We start from the raw sequence: 16,911 nt of genomic DNA, 5'->3' as shown, positions 1-16,911 counted from the left end.
GTGCTATACTTGTATGCTATGTTATAAGGAGGATGCTTTTAACAACAGAACAGGGAAGAAGCTATTTTCACTTGATGAGGTAAATATTCTTGTAAGGTTAAAAGAACGTCCCTTTTACAAATAGCGTCCTTCCCTGTGCATGAAATGAAAAAAGCAGCATATAGAAGTAACAGAAATGGGCAAACAAATTTTGGGTGGATCATGATAGATGTTGCTGGGGCAGCTGTAAGCCAGGCTGGACCACAAAGCTTCTGGACTCTGAATCCCAGCTCTTAATGAGACCATCTCTCTGCTGTTAAGAGAGCTGAGGTTCTGAAAGTTTTGATACAACATTTAATCCTCAAGTCCCTGTTTCATAGCCTGTCACAGATATCCCGTGATCCACCTTAAAGCCCTTGGCTTCGTCAGTCATTTGATCTCTCCCTATCTAGACCTCCTAGTTGAAGAGGGCTTGCTGACTCTGATCCACCAGCATGTAAAGAGGCAAACCACTAAAATGTGGTATTTCTTTTTCTTTCTAATCCATGACGTATTTTAGTCTTGTTTCTTCTGTCAGGGGTAGTTTAACGTTTCCCGTTTGGGATGGTAAAGCCCCTGCAGTAGATGTCACTTACTTCAGTGTTTACTTCAGGAGTGAATAAAGGGAAGCTGTCATTTGGCTGGAGGCCATTCCTGGGTCGTTAGCATCTTTCAATGTCTGTGGGTCACCATTATTCAGACCTTGGAAAAGATTTGTAAAAGGAGGGTGGTTTGATAACACCTGTGATTTACTCGTAACAGTGTCTGAATGCCACTGCAAATGCCAGCAGTCATTTATGGCTCCATCAGTGGAATCAATGAAAAAGTCTGCAGTTTGCAATTATGAAACTGTGGGAAACCTGGTTTTCCTAGTTCTGAATATAGTCCTATAATTATTTGGCTTTATATAAAGCAAAAGACTTGCAAACTTCTCCCCTCCCAAGGACATCTGGAAATGTGCAAACCAGACCTGCTTTTGTCACACACCTGGTCTTTCAGAGAAGATTGATAAAGCATTTGTGCCACAATCTTCACTTTCTTTCAATGATTACAACAAATATTTGCAGTCGCTGAAGTAATATGGGATCAGCCTTGTTCCCAGAGAAGACGTTTTTTCTTACAAAAAAACCCCAACAACATAATTCTTTTAATGACATTAATTTCTGGAAGAAAAGCTCTTTACAACTAGTAGACTGTCTCTTTAAAAAATACTTTCCTATTATCTGACACTTTCCTAAGTGAATGAATTGTCCTTATAAATTATACTGAAGTCAACTTGCAGTTTATCGTCATACATATTTGTGAATCAAACTCTTTATTTCACTAGTAGATTAATTTAATGTGTCCCACATTTGAGAGATAAAACCCATGGGTCTGATTTTTCCCTAACACATGAAAAAGGGACAGCAGCTATGAGATACATCACGCTGCTGTCTGTGGTACCTCAGTCAGGGAAAGAGATTTCTGAGCCTTGTTCGGTTGTTATACAGGAGTATGAAGAGTTAGGAATATAAAAATGCGGGAAGTGTGAAGCAGGTAGGTAATCATAACTTTTCGTAAATCATAACTTTTCATAAAATAAGAAGTACAAATTATGTGATAGAAGCTTAAAGCAAGTGCATGGAAATATTTATTTTCCCCAGCACAATGTAAAATTACACTGTAGAACTTGTTGACAGATTCTTAGTCCTGACTGACTCAACAAAAATTATGGGAGGGAGATCAGCCTGTGGCTAATCAATGAAAGGGGTAGATGCAGCTTTTGACTTTAAAAATCTTGATATAGCTGACTGTCAGAAGCTTGAAATGGTAAATTCTACTTCACAGTATCCGATTCTTATGTTCTGCTTAAAGTCACTGCTGGAAACCCAGCGTTGAGGTAGAAGGACTTTTTTTTTATATTGTCCTTAAACATATTTTTTCATAGTTAGTGTCGATGCTTTTCAATATCTGTCCTGTGGCAACCAGACTGACTTGAGAGTGTTATAAATATGTGCTTTACCAAAAGATATACAAAAACATGGTATGTGGAAACCTCACTAGGAAAGGCGTGAGCTTGCTTAGCTGGCTGGCATAGGTGCCTCTTGCTTGATCTGTCCCTCTGTAAAAACACCTGTGATAAAGGACTCCCAGGTCCGCATACAGGCTAGTGAACTGGCTCTGGCCCTGATCCTAGTCCGCTGGGAATGAAATACTGGGAAAGAGTCAAAGCACTCTTGCAAAGGAAAGTCACACCTCACGAATCTATTGGAATACTTTGGAGTTAAAAAAAAAAAAAGGCAAGTAAATAGGATTTGTTGTTAAAATGACTTTCAAAAACAATGCAATGGGTTTCCAAAAGCTGTTTGAGACGACCCTCCCTTAGAAGAAGTGAGGCTGCAGTAGAAGAGACAAGGTGCTCAAAAGGTGAACAGATTAGAGGCGAACACCAGCAGTAAACTCTCAGTAGGGGAGGTTACCAGAGGTGTCCCCACAGGATCTGTGCTGCCGTCTGTTCCCTGTGACGTACTCATGGTGACCTCGGAAGGAGGGTGAAATGTATGGTGAGAAATCATACCTGTAAAGCTGCCAACATAGTCAATGTTGTTCTAAATAACTTTATTTTCCTTGACCATGAATTGTCCTTCGTTTTGATATTCATCCACACAGTCTGTGTGGCAGTTTTTTTCTTGTGTGTTGGGGATTCACAGGAGAATACTTTTTCTCGCGAATCATTTAAAACCACAAGATGTATACTCATTCACTTACATATATAGGTTAAAATGACTGGGGTAAATACTGTGGTTTACTGTTCTAATAAACATCCTTCTTAAACATTTGGTTTTGTGTCCAATTAGAACAGCTTAGTTTCTCCCCAATTTTTGATTAAATATAAAGTTATCAGAGCTCTCTTGGAACTGTAGTTGAACTGCAGAGTAAGTCCTATGTGGCTGCTGATATCAGAGGCAGGACAGAGCTTCGCGCAGTTCCAAGTTGTGGTGTTACGGTCGGGATGGGTGGTGGCAGTTAGAGGGGTCAAAGCTGCTTGGATGGCTCTTGTTTGCAGGTGGCATCAGGCTGGAGGGAACAGTTGATTCAGTTGGGGGTAAGGCCGCCGTTTAGAGGTGTGGGCACAGGCTGGAGGAATGGACCGACAGGAACATCATGAAATTTGATATGGACCAATACAGCAAAGCCTCGGCAGACAAGCTGGAGACTGGCTGGGGAACAGCTCCGCTGAATGGGATCTCGGCAGGAGGCGGGCTGAACGTGAGCCGGTGGTGTGCTCTGGGAGCAAAGGAGGCTAATGGTGTCCTGGGTTGTTCTGAGAGGGTCAGAGCCAGTAGACAGATGGAAGTGGTCCCTCTTTCATTGCCACTCCTTGGGTTGCTTTGAGCGTACCGTGCCCAGTTTTGGGTGTCATAATATCAGAGAGACTGATGAACTGGAGTAAGTTCAACAAAGGCCACCAAGTCTGTGGGGCTGGAGCACTTGCCCCATAAGAAGAGGCTGAGGAGTAACCAGAGGTTGTTCACTCTGGGGCAGGGAAGGCTTGGGGGACCTAGCAGTGGCCCCCAAAGTTACCTGCAAGGAGGTTATCGGGAATACCAAGTTAGGATCTTACTGCAGCAGGTGTCTGGAGGATGAGACACTTCGGGGTGTAAGTTGAAAGGAGAGGTTTTGGCCTGTGTATAGGGAAAAGCTGTGAGGCCAGTCACGCAATGGGTCAGGTTTCCCAGAGGGAAACTTTACAAACCTGGGAGGTTTGTAAGACTTAGTAGGTGAAAGCTCTGAAGACCTGATCTGGCCTCATAGCTGACCCTGCTTTGAGCCGGAGCTTGGCCTGAGGCCCCTTCCAACCTGGATTTTTCTGTGTTGCTGTGTTCTACCTTAACAAAGACAGATGTCAGACTTACTTTCTTGGAGATAGAGTTTTTCTTCAGAAATAAGCAAAACTGTGTCTAAAATGTGCTCACGCACCTAATGGAGCTGCTGGAAAACCCATTCCTTTATTTTGGGAAGGAGTTTGCTCTTTAAAAGAGCATTCTGTACCTGATTCTGGTTTCAAGGTTTTAGAAGTCTTGTTTTGCAGTTGAGGGTTTTGACGGCTTGCTTTTCAAGTTTACCTTCAGTCTTTAATGGTTGCTATAATTTCACTTTTAAACAGCATGTTTTTTCAAAGTCAACAGTGAAACAGCATCAACTGAGGTCTGTCTGGTGATCACGAGGGGTTCTCAGTGGCTCATTTCTTCAGCTGCCGTTTGTCAGAACACACTCATGTAATCTTAATGAACAATGTGCAAAGCCATTAAAAACTCAATTACGGCTTTCTTTTTACTGCAGACGTGAGAAAATGCAATCATAAAGTGCTGATGTGTAAACACAATAGCCACCATCTGCTACAGAGTAGCATTTCAGCTCCAAAAAGAGGATATATGTTGCAGATGCATCAATAATAGGACGCTTATCAAGGCATCATTATGCACCAAGCAGGGGAAAAATTGAAATTTATGGCCAGCTAGAGAGCACTTCATGGTTTAATTCCCCAATTTTCAGTGGTATGTTTAATAACTATGAGAGAGTGCCGTTTTATGTTCCTGTCATTTGAATGGATTTTTAAAAATGAATTTATTTACCATCTTCACATCCTTCTTGCTTCTGACTGATCCAAACATAACACATTCATTTTGGGTTATTCAAGACAAAACCAGGACAATATTAATTAATCTAACCTGTTGATCCAAGAGCAATAAATTTAATGGACCTGAGATTCAATCTGCTTTAATAAGCACATACTTCCATGTCCAATAAATATAAAAAAGAACTTTTACACAGCATGAGTCATTTCTTCCCCCCCCAAATTAATTTTTTCAGTTCAATATTGACTTTATGACGTTTGAACTTTTGGATAGGAGTAAACAAAACAATGAGGCTAAATGATATTTTTTTCCCCCTACGATTATTATTTTTCAAAATCGGATGTGCAATGGTCTAAATAAAAGGTATCTTGGAGAAACTCTTGTTTTACTCAGATTCTTGCCTGGAGACATTTAAGTGGCTTTCAGTCATCTATTGATCCATAATTTCCATTTGTGACATGTTAATTCATTCCCTAGTTCTTTATATGAGTGGAAAATATGACAAGTGGTTTGTTGGGGCCAGACCAGATTGTATCTCTTTTATTTGCACACATAAGCCTATAAATTGAGAATAAGTCCCATCAGCTTCAATTCTGAGTTCAGTCTAAAGAAGGTTGTCAGACTCTGAATCACAATACGTCTATTTTTATTACGGATAATCAGGAAAACCACACTTGTCCTTAAAAAGCTGTTTTGAAAAAAAATTTATTTTTTTTTTCCTGGCAGGAATAATTTTCACGATCTCTCACCTACCTCTAAGTGATGTGTCCTGCCCAGACAAGCTTCACTGGGCATGGACATTTATAATAGGACAGTGTCTCACTGCTGATCCTGGAGCGTGTAGAGCAGCATTTGAAGGCCCTGGAGGACAGGGGACAGGCCCCCGCTCAGGCTCACGCTGTGCAAAGGGAAAAGAAAACTTGCACAGATGGGTGTATTTGGAGGGCAGCTTATGGGACACAGGGTATGATTTATTCACAACTGAATTTGGTAAATCAGGGTGTTCTTGTATCTGATGTCAAGTGTAGTCTTGACAAAACTCTGTTTACGGCCCCTGCAGAGGCCGGGCCCGAGGCGCTGTGCGCGCTGCCTTGGCTAGCCAGGGGCAGGGTTTGCTGCCGAGGCTGCCCCCTAAGCCTCTGCAGAAATAAGGGATGTGCTACAGGTGGTAGATGACAAACTAATTTAAACAAGGTGTCAGTACTTTTGTCTGACAGAGGTGGCACCACAAGTGGAAATTTTTCATCTTTTGCACTGTCATATAAAATAATACCTCTTATCAGGACTTTACTGGAGACATATTTTTATAGTATTTTCTCCTGTATCTCTAGGCACACTGTATTAAAAAAAAAAAAAACATAAGCTATAAATAAGAAGCTATGAATAATTTGCATATGACAATAGTTTGTAAGGCTACACTTTTAGTAACTAAGACTAATTATTTTGTGAAGTGCTTTTTGGTGGATGGATATTTTACTTGCTCGTGTTGTCAGTCACTAGATTCAGGCTCCATGCTCTCCCTAGAATTGCCAGCAGTTGCACAAAAGACCATTGTCATACCGCGAATAGCTTGTGATTCTTTTTTTTTTTTGTAGGTGCCAAAAAATAAAATTGTAATTATTGCTTTTACCTTTTTATAAAAGCTGATGTTTTTTCTCCCAGAGGAAAGCTCATTATTTTTATACGGGAATCTGTAAAAGTGAAATACTCCCTCACTTTTTCTGTCACTGAAACACTTACCTACCCCCGTGCAGTTCAAGACCATTTTGTGTTAGACACAGTACAGCTTCAGAGTAGTTCTTTAGGGTAGGAATCCATGTATCATCCAAATTAAAACAAAACAAACAAAAAAAAGCTTGAGGAAAATGCCCAGAAGTGAAACGATGTGTCCTATGATCCAGTCAACGGTGGTGCAAAAATGGGCTTTCCCAGGTTCCTTCCCAGTGTAGCAGGGTCTTGGTCAGAAACCTTGTGGACACATGGGAGCTCTGTATTTCTTTGCTGAGTGCTTTAATCGACCGTGCCGTCATCCTCAGGTATGAGATTGTCAAATATAGAACTTGTCTTCATCATATCTTGTGCTGTTTTTCAAAATGGCATTGAGCGCTGTAGGCAGTGCATTTCACAGCAGCCGCGATACTCCTCTGTTCTGTACTGCTGTTACGCAGCAGTTCTGCGGTGGCTTCCCTCCTGGACTCTCAGTAGAAGAGTGGCTCTTACGGCTATTCTTGCTTTATTTGTAAGGGAAGATAAGGCAGACTATGTGTACTGACAGAGATCGTGGGAGTGAGGGTCACAATTAGTCTTAGAAGCCAGGCTGTCAGGTTTCCAGCCTCCTGCCTGAACTCTCGGGCTGTGCTGCCTCTTCGAGCCTGGTGGCAATTGTGCTTTCTGGTGGTAAATTACCCTAGGTTGCAGAAACAGAATCCAAATCCCAGTTTCCCAAAACTTTAGCTTATTGAGTGGATTTTTAAGAATAGTATGTATACAGTACTTGCTGAAGAAGGGGATTTGTGGTTGACTAGGACCAGAATTAGATCCACAGGGATCATTTGTCAGGATCCCATCTTATGGACTTTGGCTAGTAGAGAGAAACTGAAAAGATTGGATTCAGCTCTTATATTTCTCAAAGACCTTGCTGTGAATCCGGAATTTCTTGCTTTGGGACCATTTTGATTTTCAGCATATCAAAATGAAAGATAGGATTGCCAGAGAGCATCTTAGCTATAAATTTTCATATTTCTTATTGCAGCCTCTTCCCCAGCTGTTCTTGCATTGTGCTTGAATTTTCCAAGGTCTCTAGAATGTGTGATTTTTTTTTTTTTTAAATATTATCTTCCGTGTCCACGCTTTTCAATCCCAATCCTTTACAAAATCCATATATATCATATAAACACAGGGAAAAGAACTTTTGTGGGATGAAGTTGCTGGTATCTGCTGATATAAATTTGGAATATATGGCTGTTCACTGCACAGAATTGATCAAAATGTTTATCTGGCTCATCTGAGTGTCACACAGCTATGGCATGGAATAGGGAAGTCAATAGGTTAGAAGTGAGGCAAGGCTTTTCAAACTCAATCTTCTGTGAACTGCAAGAGGCCATCAGTGAAATACATTTGTGGCATGCCTTGGCAGCAGCATCAGAACCGAGAGTGTCAAGAGGGCTGCATTTGATTAAAAATTACCATGCCTGGCTGCTGACACACAGATTTCCCTCCCACCCCCCCAGTCTTAGTATTTTCTTCAGCTTTCTGAGTGTGAGTGTCTGCACACACATAAAGGAGATCCTTTAAACAGAATTGAATCCAATAACTCTCATAATGTTTTTCCCTATTGCTAACATTTGTCACCTTGATACACCTGTGAAGAGATGAGTTGAGACACAATATGCTATAAAGTCACTGCTTGATGAATCAAAATGCAAGTTCAACGTCAAGTGCCATGGTTAATATGATGCAAGCTTTCAAGTTAACAAACTCATCAATTGCCTCACTACGTATTTCCCTCCCTAAATTCAGCCTGTCCTTCCCTTCTAGAGGAATAATTGTCCTTGCTGCATTGTTTTTGGTTGGGATGTTGCTGCTGTGCTAACAAGCCTAATTCATTCGGGCTCTGAAAATTGGGTTTTCCTTAACACGTTACAACCTTTGAAAATTTATAGTGCCAAGATGCAGGGTTCATGGGTACGGGTCGGCAGGAAGTGGGTAGGGGCCGTGAAGGCAAACATCAGCTGAGAATCTGGCCCATTGCTGTAGTTTTTGTAGTGAATGTGCCTTTGGGGTAGGAGAGCCTCGTTGCTACTTGAAGTGTGAATGTGCTTTTGTTTAGAGTGACTGTTTTATCAGAAGGTTAATAATAAAAAGTATTTTTATTTTGATTTTTAAGTTATCTAATTAAAGTGGTTCTAGCTGGCCCAGAATCTATTTGTGTAAATACCTTGCAACTTTAATAGCCTTTCTGTCTGTTACCTAACAAGTCACATAAAATAGCTAGTTTGAGTCCTTCCGGATGTATGTTTTGTTTTCTGCCTTCTCAGGGACTGACTTTTCTAATGGAACTGATTTTTACTGAAAAAGCCGAGCAAAATCACTCTTTCTCCGTTTGCTTTCCTTTATAGGCTCCTTCATGATGGTGAACAGCTCTGGGCGGGCCTCTGGGCAGAAAGCTCACTTGCTGTTGCCTACGCTGAAGGAAAATGACACGCATTGCATCGACTTCCACTATTACTTATCCAGCAGGGACCGTTCGAGCCCTGGCTCTCTGAATGTCTACGTGAAGGTGAATGGAGGACCACAGGGCAATCCCATATGGAACGTCTCGGGGGTTGTTACAGAAGGATGGGTGAAAGCGGAACTTGCCATCAGTACGTTTTGGCCACATTTTTATCAGGTATGAGTTTGTAATATTTTTCTTTCTTTTTCCTTTGAACATTTGGCTAGGTGTGAGCTAAGCTATTGCTAGCAGTAGGTATTCTGAAAATTGAATCATATCCCCCACCCCAAATTTTTCTTATCAGAATGAGTTTATATATAGCTGTTTTGTAGGAAGAGGGTTATATAGGGCACCTTGACATATTTCTTCCTGCTTCACACTTTTTCTTCAGTTGTTGTCAGGTTACAGAGTGATGGGTAGATTGCTGGGAGTCAAATTATTGGCAAGTTAAGACCCACTTGTTTACCATGAAATTGGCACATAAACAGACTCTTACTAGCACTTTCCATGGCACTATGTAACTGTGAATACAACTGGGTGTCTAGGTCTGTAACTGTATCTCTGCATAATGTAAATTTGCCTGAACTAGTGTTGACCCTTTGTTGGTCCCATAAGAAGGAACATTTGTTCACTCAGCTTTGTGTCTGGACTTTTCCTGTGTCTGTATGAGGGGTGTAAATACCTAAGCTACTAAGAAAATCTTGTACCATGTTATCAACATGAGTATACTCATCACCAGGTCCTCCGTTCGTCGTTTTTTTAGCACTGCTTGTAAGATAGTTTTACTTGCTCTGTTAGCAGATTTATTTTTGTTAAAACAAGCACAAAGTTGAGGAAAGTAATGGGTAAGTTGGTTTCCAGTTATATGACATTTTATAGCTACCTGTTAGTTGTCCACTTAAAACTTCATGTGACAACTTTGCAGTCGTTGTTTTAGTTTTAATTAGATAAGATTGCACACAGCGGACTCACGTACTTCTTGTTAGGTGTTGAAGGCATGGTTTTGTCTTGTTTTATACTCAAGACAAAAAAAAAAGAGAAAAGCCTGGGAGGTAATTGCACCCTAAACCTTGCAGGAAATGCTGATGTACACAAAATACTAATAAATGACATGAGTGAGATAGGAATTATGCTAGAATAAATTATGAAAAGGCAGCAAATAGTCTGTGGATGGAAACCAGCAGATAGGAAAGCTTGTTTTTTTTCTTCTTTTTCTTTTGCTTCTAATAACTGTGTAGGAGGTCTATAAAATCTGAGCTGAAGTAGAACTCTTTAATGTTCTGCCTCTCAAAAAGAGTTGGGGGTATCAGAATACATAGAGCACACTATGCAGGGTGAGAGGGGGGATGAAGGGACACAAATGCGTGGAAAGTGGTGTTTTAAGGGCTGTGCACAACTTGTCACTTGCTCTGAAGTGTATTTAAGTGCTTATACTCCATTCATATTAACATGAACCTGGTCATGAACCAGAATTTGCTTCATAGTAGGTGCTCCACAGAGATAACAGAAGTGACCTTTCACCCAGATAATCAGTGCTTGAAAAACCTGGAAAAGGCAGTCTGATCTCATGCTAAGAGAGATCCTACTCTTAGATATACCAATAGTAGACTTCCTGAGCCTTACTTCCTACTTTTGCAAGTCCTTCTGCAGGTCAAGTTTGCTTTGCCTGAGCAAAAAAAATCCTTTAAATCAAACAAGAAATTTTCACTGCAGTGCAAAAATGAGCAGATTGGAAGTGAGCAGTAACTGCATAGGAATAGTTCCTTCCTAGAAGATGCAGGGGGTTTCTTTTTCACTTTTGATGAATGGGGGAGATGTTTCCTTCTGCTTATATTTTTATTCTTATTCCTTAAGTCTGACTTTTAAAATATGAGATCTGTCCCACTGTTATGGGGGATCTAATAGACTGATCTATTGTCAGTCCCTGATTTTATAAACCATCTTCTATTGATGGTCTGCAATCCTCTACATTTAATTAGGTTAAAAAAAAAAGAAAAAAAAAGAAAACTTTAAGCTTTCAAAAGTGAAGAGGAAAACACAATGAAGGGCTTCAACAAAATTATTGTTATTTGGCAGCCTGAAGTAACACTTCTGGCTAAAGGAGCCCAGAGGTGGCAGGATGACAAAAGCTTAGGTGTACTGTTGCCTAGGAAGTGTCTCATTTCACACTCACAATCTAGGATGTGCCATCAGTGTGTTATTTGTCAGCTTTATATCAAAATTGCATGCTTGGAGAACTCTTTGTATGCAAGAAGCCTGAAAGCATGTTCTGTATTTCAGAAACACCAGGTAACACAGGGAAAAAAAAATAGCATTTTTCCTAAATAAATGAAATCTGCGTGAGGCAAAATGTGGATTATTCTCTTAATGCACAGAAACCACACCATCTTGAATTGCAGCGTGCATCGAAAATTCAGTCAGGCAAAAAGTCTGAAACTATCTGCCCTGGGTCTGAGGCTTTGACAAGTACTTTGAGCTTTGGAGATGTGACTAGTGGAAAACTAGTAACCAAGCCGATTGCCAGAGGTCGTGTTTTAGGTCTGGCAGTTCTGTGCAAGGGTCGTATGAGTCATCTGGATCCAAAAGCACTCTGCTGAGATATAAATGTGGGGATGGTGGAGATTTATAGTGTCCACCCTCGAGGTACTCATAGTTGGATTCCCAGCCTGCAAATGTTTTTAGTGTAGTGAGAAAAAGCTGTAATAGTTCTTGGAGAAGGGTAATACATGTAATCTTGAATTACTGCTTGCCATAAGGATGAACTTAGTCCCAGAATGCACCAAGGGCAGCACTAGAGTCTGCTGGGAAGAGTTTTTTTGATGTATAGCAAGGAACATTATTGATCCATGCCTGAAGAAAACTGCTGTACCACAACGGATGAGCCAGCCTACGTTGCTAACACAGACATTGTTGGAATATAGCACCAGTGAAATGTAGGATTGTTTATTGGTAGGGAAACATGAAATCATTTAGTATTTGCAGGTCTCAGGGGCATTAGGAATGTTTTTAAGAGTAAAGCTTTCAATTTTGTCATCTAGTATTAATTTCTGAGAAGTTCCTTAAATGTAAAGCATTGTTAGATGCCTGTGTCTCAACTGTTACACTACATTTCTGACTGAGGTTAAAAGGACGTGAGAGAGATTCAGTGTGAAATTTGCAGAACTGGGCCCCGTAAGCATGGATTCCTGCATGTTGGGTCTCAATTCCCTGTTTTCAGGAAAACCTTGGTGCTTCTGTGCTTCTCACTCTGATAGGGCTGAGATGCTGCAAAATTACAGAAAAAGATGACAACGTGGAAGTCTGAAATGGGAAATAACAAGAATACCTGAGCGTGAAGCGGAACAGAAAATAAAATACCCTGTCAAAACAATATCATGTGAATTGAGAAGAACTCTCTGCTCTCTTCAGTGGATTCTGCACCCAGTGCGCATGGGGTTTTTAGAAGCTGACTCAGATGTTACCAGCTTAAGTTACATTGTGCTGTGTTAAAAGACTCTGTACGTGTCGGTAATTAACAGAAGAAAATTCTTTATGTATTGGTGCTTACTTTTGCCATGCACTAATAGCTAATGCCTTGGAGAACTTTCCAAGTTCTTGGCTTGTAGGAAACGAGAGTTAGTTCACTGTGGCTCACAGCTTCTGACAAACGCAAAACTAAAATAAGATTTTGTAGCTGTAATGTTGCACTTTAATTCACGTCTGAAGGGAGTCGCAGTAGTTGCTTACATGACCTTCCCAGTAAATGTCATTTTTATCATGAATGACATTTCATTTTTAAAATTAATTATAACTTCCATAGTACAGACTTGCATTGTACTCTTATTTTATACAGTCCCTAAAAAGTCTATTAAGAACCTTGATAACACAAAACACTTGATGTTGTTTTGGATTATTTTACCTTCCAGAGATTCGCTTCCTCCTATTGCTCCTCGGACAGCCTATTTTTTGTCCACCCTCCTCTGGAGTAGAACTTTGTTACTGGATACCATTAGCACTTGTGCTTTTCTTAGTTTATATCTTTGCCTGTTGATTTTTGTGTTCTACCTGTTTTTATCACGTCTTTTTTCTAATGGACATAATTCAGAAGATCTTGTGTTTGGATGTGTTTTGAATTGGGGGAGCGGATCTTAGGAAGTCATGGAAACATGCGTAGAAGTTATGTTCTGGAAGCCCAAATGCAAAGCAAAATGATTAACAGCAGTTCTGTAGTTACCAAGGACGTACGGGTTTGCTTTCATAGCCAGGGTGTGCAGTGATCAGCTTTTAGACAGTTGAATATTTTCCTGTATTAAATCTTCTGATGAAGGAGATGAAGAGGCTAAACAGTGAGAGACTGGGAATACCAGCTTTTATTTAGAATGAAAATAAGTGTTGAAAACTGGGTTTAAGTAGTTAACTTGTGTTCTAGTAATGAATTCTAGAGGTTGCAAATTACTGAAATACTTTCACCTCTGAAGCAAGTAGCTGCATTGGAATACTGCTCTAACAGTAATAACTGTGCCAGCAGAACATGTTAATTCTGTCCTTGAAAACATTATTGTATACTTATGCAAAAATGAACAATTTAGTACAGTGTGAACACTACTTCAGTAAGAAATTGGGGACATCCCTTTCAAATGCAGAGGACAGCATCCATTATGTCTCCACCCATTCTTTTTTTTTTTTTTTATAAGTAGTAAAGGGTAGCACTTCATTCCTTTGGAAAGAGAATCACTAACTGAGAGGTGGCATTACCGAGCTGTTAAATAATCTGTCTGCATTTTTCTTCTTTTCTGTTAGAGTTTAACAGTTCTAAATTTCATGTTCCTCATAGATTCATAGAATATCTCAGGTTGGAAGGGACCCATAAGGACCATCGAGTCCAACTCCCCACTCTTCACAGAACTACCTAAAACTAAACCATATGACTCAGAGCATCGTCCAGGTGTTCGCGAACTCTGACAGGCTTGGTGCCGTGGCCTCTTCCCGGGGAGCCTGTTCCAGGGATCGACCACCTTCTCAGTGAAGAACCTTTTCCTCATGTCCAAGTCCAACCTGCACCTCCCCAGTGCAGCTTCATCCCATTTCCTTGTGTCCTATCGCTGGTCACCAGAGAGGAGATCAGCACCTCCCCTCGCTGCTCCCCTTGGGGAAGGCGTAAACTGCGACGAGGGCAGTCGACAACTTGTGTCCTGTTCTTTAATTGTTGAGCAAACCACACCATATTTAATACTGTTTTCTCCTGAATTTTTAGTTTGCTTATTTGGCAGCAGTTACCTTAGTTTTAATGATCTCGTTGTCAGTTGTTTTTTTTTTTGTTCTTTTTTTTTTTTTTTTTTTTTTCCCTGCACCGCTGCTTCTACAGAAAGCCTGTATATTTTTAGTAACAGGATACTTCACATCAGGACAGTTTTCCAGGTAAAATCACAACGCGGTAGGGAAGAATGAGATTTTTGTTCATCTGTAATTGAATATCTGTCTATTCAGACCCAAATTAGTGGAACACTTTCATTATCCAGATACATAAATAAAATAGAAAGTGCTAGCTACCGTACCATTAACGCAGAAAAATACTGCACGTGGTTTTAAAGAATATTTGTTCTCAGACAGTGTTAGTTCAATCCAGGGAAAGGCAAGAACAACGTTATTATATCTGGGAAAATCTTATTACAGTCCAGTAATTAGAATCCAGGGTCACCCGTTGCTTGTAATTTGCTTTCTAATACTGCAGTGACATACACGCCAAATCAAGGTTTTCTCCAGAAGAACCCGTGCAGGGTTATTGATTCAGTAAGAGAATTTTATCTCATGTACCGCATTCTCCAACTTTCTGAGGCATACTAAGAACAAGATGTCAAATGATTATCCACTTAATGTTCTTGGACTGGTGCTGAAAGTGAATATAGGTGTGTATATACACAGGGAAACTTTTGCTTTTCCAGACGAAAGAAGCACAGAGTTGTCTCTAATCCTAATGAATGTTGCTTTACCGTTTTGGTTTCCATATCAAACAGATGTTCAGTCTCTGGTATACACGCACGTACTGAATTGCCTTGGTATCCCTTCGTTATTAATGAAGAAATGCCTTGAATGACTCGGACATTGGAATAAGAGCAGAATATTGTGACTGGCCAAATTACTACTATAGCTATTCTTTTTAAGAAAACATTTTGTTATTTTGTATTTCAGGTGATATTTGAATCTGTCTCTTTGAAAGGACATCCAGGGTACATAGCTGTGGATGAAGTCAGAGTTCTCGCCCATCCATGCAGTGAGCACTCTTTGTTTTTCTAACTGCTGCAACGTGTTATGTACCAGGCTTTGCAATCTAAAGGAGTGATATACCCACTTTGGCCAGCACTAAAATGTCTTCTTGTATCCCTCTGAGACACCTAAAGACAATCAGCCTTGCCTAATTACCTAACTTGGCAAGTTGTGCAAAAGGCAAAGCTGCTCTCAGTCTATGGCTAGCACCAGGACATCTGTGGAAGTCTTTCTTCCTCTCTTGTTATGAGAGTATAAACCTGATTGTTTTATTATTTCTGAATCATATTGCTGTAGAAAACAATCTAAAAAGCTTCTGATAATATCCTGCGTGGTTAACTTAAGAAAAAAAGAAACAAACGTATTGTTTTAGCATTTTCTTGGTAAAGGACATATCCCAAAGGTCGGTCTCTCTCAACAAATGTTAAACCCCCTCAGCAGCCCCGTAAAGGTATTAAAAATAAATCTTATTCAGACAATACAGTTGCACAGGAGTAGAAACTAATGCAGGTTCATTATGCTGTTCAAAATTATTAGTGCTGTGTTTCTTCTATTGCAGCCATAATAATACGCTTAAATTTTTTTTTATTATTATTTTTCTATTTAAAGAGACCTTGAGCCTCAGTCTTTGAGTCTGAACTTGTTTGGTTTCTCTATGCATCTACAGCGTGGCCTGAGGACTTTGTGTGTCAATATTGTTTATGTAGTGTAGAGTTTCTTCTACAGGTTTTTTTTTTTTTAAGAGCCCCTTTCACTAGTTCATAGATTTAGTAGGTCAGCGACAGCTGCCCACAAAAAAACCCATAGATCATTCCAATGGAGTGAAATCAACTACTTTTTTTGCAATATAGTTTTTTTGCAACATAGACTTTCAGAGAATAGCTATGGTTCAGTCTGACAGACATGGTTCTGCTGAAGTTTAACAGGACATTTCTGATAACTGCAGTATGGTTAATTGTTGTTTAACTAAATCATATTTGTATTTACCATGTGCTCATTGCTGAGGCCTTTGGGTGCATTTACTTCATTAAGAAATACTTACAATCTGTATTAACCAGATGTTGCTGATAACTGGCAGCATCCAAACAAATCCCGCAAATGGCCTGCATACGTTCCATGGCACGTTGGGTGATGACTGATCCCTTTACTGGGAAAGAGGCCACTGAACAGACTATGGGGCAAAGCCTAGACAAGACAGTTACGGGATTTAAAAATAAAGACAGGATACAGTGTTACACCCCTGCTTAATCAAGTGTTTAAAATGATTTTAAATCAATTTCTCCAAGCCTATGTAGGTCCCTCTTCAAAATTAAGTGCATTCTTGGTGACGCAAAACCAAAATGATTCGGTTAACCCCTCCATTTTGAATCAGTTTGCAACCTGCCGCATGCAGAACTCATTACAAGCTGCAAGTTCTCTGCAGTCTTTGTAAATGCTTCTCCTGTCTGATTCTCGGCGTTGCTTTTGTTGTTCAGCAATGACAGCCGCCAGGGTAAATGTCACCAGAGCGTGCTCCATTGACACGTACAGGCTTTGCCCCTCATATTTGTTTTACAATTGTTATAACTCAAAACACAGGGACCATGAACCTCCTCATGACCCTGGAGGTTACTCAAATTATTGGTGTTATTTCTTCATTTCTGCTTTACCTCCGTAGATGACAGTATAGCAGACACACCTAAGTATCAGCAAAAACACAGTGAAATGCCTCTAATGCCACTGTATTGGAGAAAACATCCTCCTGGTGTTGCCTTTTGTTTTTATTTGTCCTGTGAAGGAATGCACTGGAGCATCAATTTTCATTATGCTAAAAGCTCT

The 16,911-nt window shown here is 40.2% G+C and overlaps 1 protein-coding gene across 1 annotated transcript in view; it reads left to right on the top strand.

Annotated features, from left to right (window-relative positions):
• The window catches only part of PTPRT (protein tyrosine phosphatase receptor type T), a 474,734-nt gene that overhangs the window by 175,500 nt on the left and 282,323 nt on the right, over positions 1–16,911 (top strand). The window contains exons 3-4 of the mRNA XM_064465788.1: positions 8,756–9,027; positions 15,019–15,100. Coding sequence (XP_064321858.1) covers positions 8,756–9,027; positions 15,019–15,100 — 354 coding nt within the window. The remainder of the gene's footprint in view (positions 1–8,755; positions 9,028–15,018; positions 15,101–16,911) is intronic.

This window comes from Phalacrocorax carbo, chromosome 14 (assembly GCF_963921805.1).
Source record: "Phalacrocorax carbo chromosome 14, bPhaCar2.1, whole genome shotgun sequence".
Lineage (NCBI taxonomy): Eukaryota > Metazoa > Chordata > Aves > Suliformes > Phalacrocoracidae > Phalacrocorax > Phalacrocorax carbo.
This window is presented reverse-complemented; position numbering and strand designations above follow the sequence as displayed.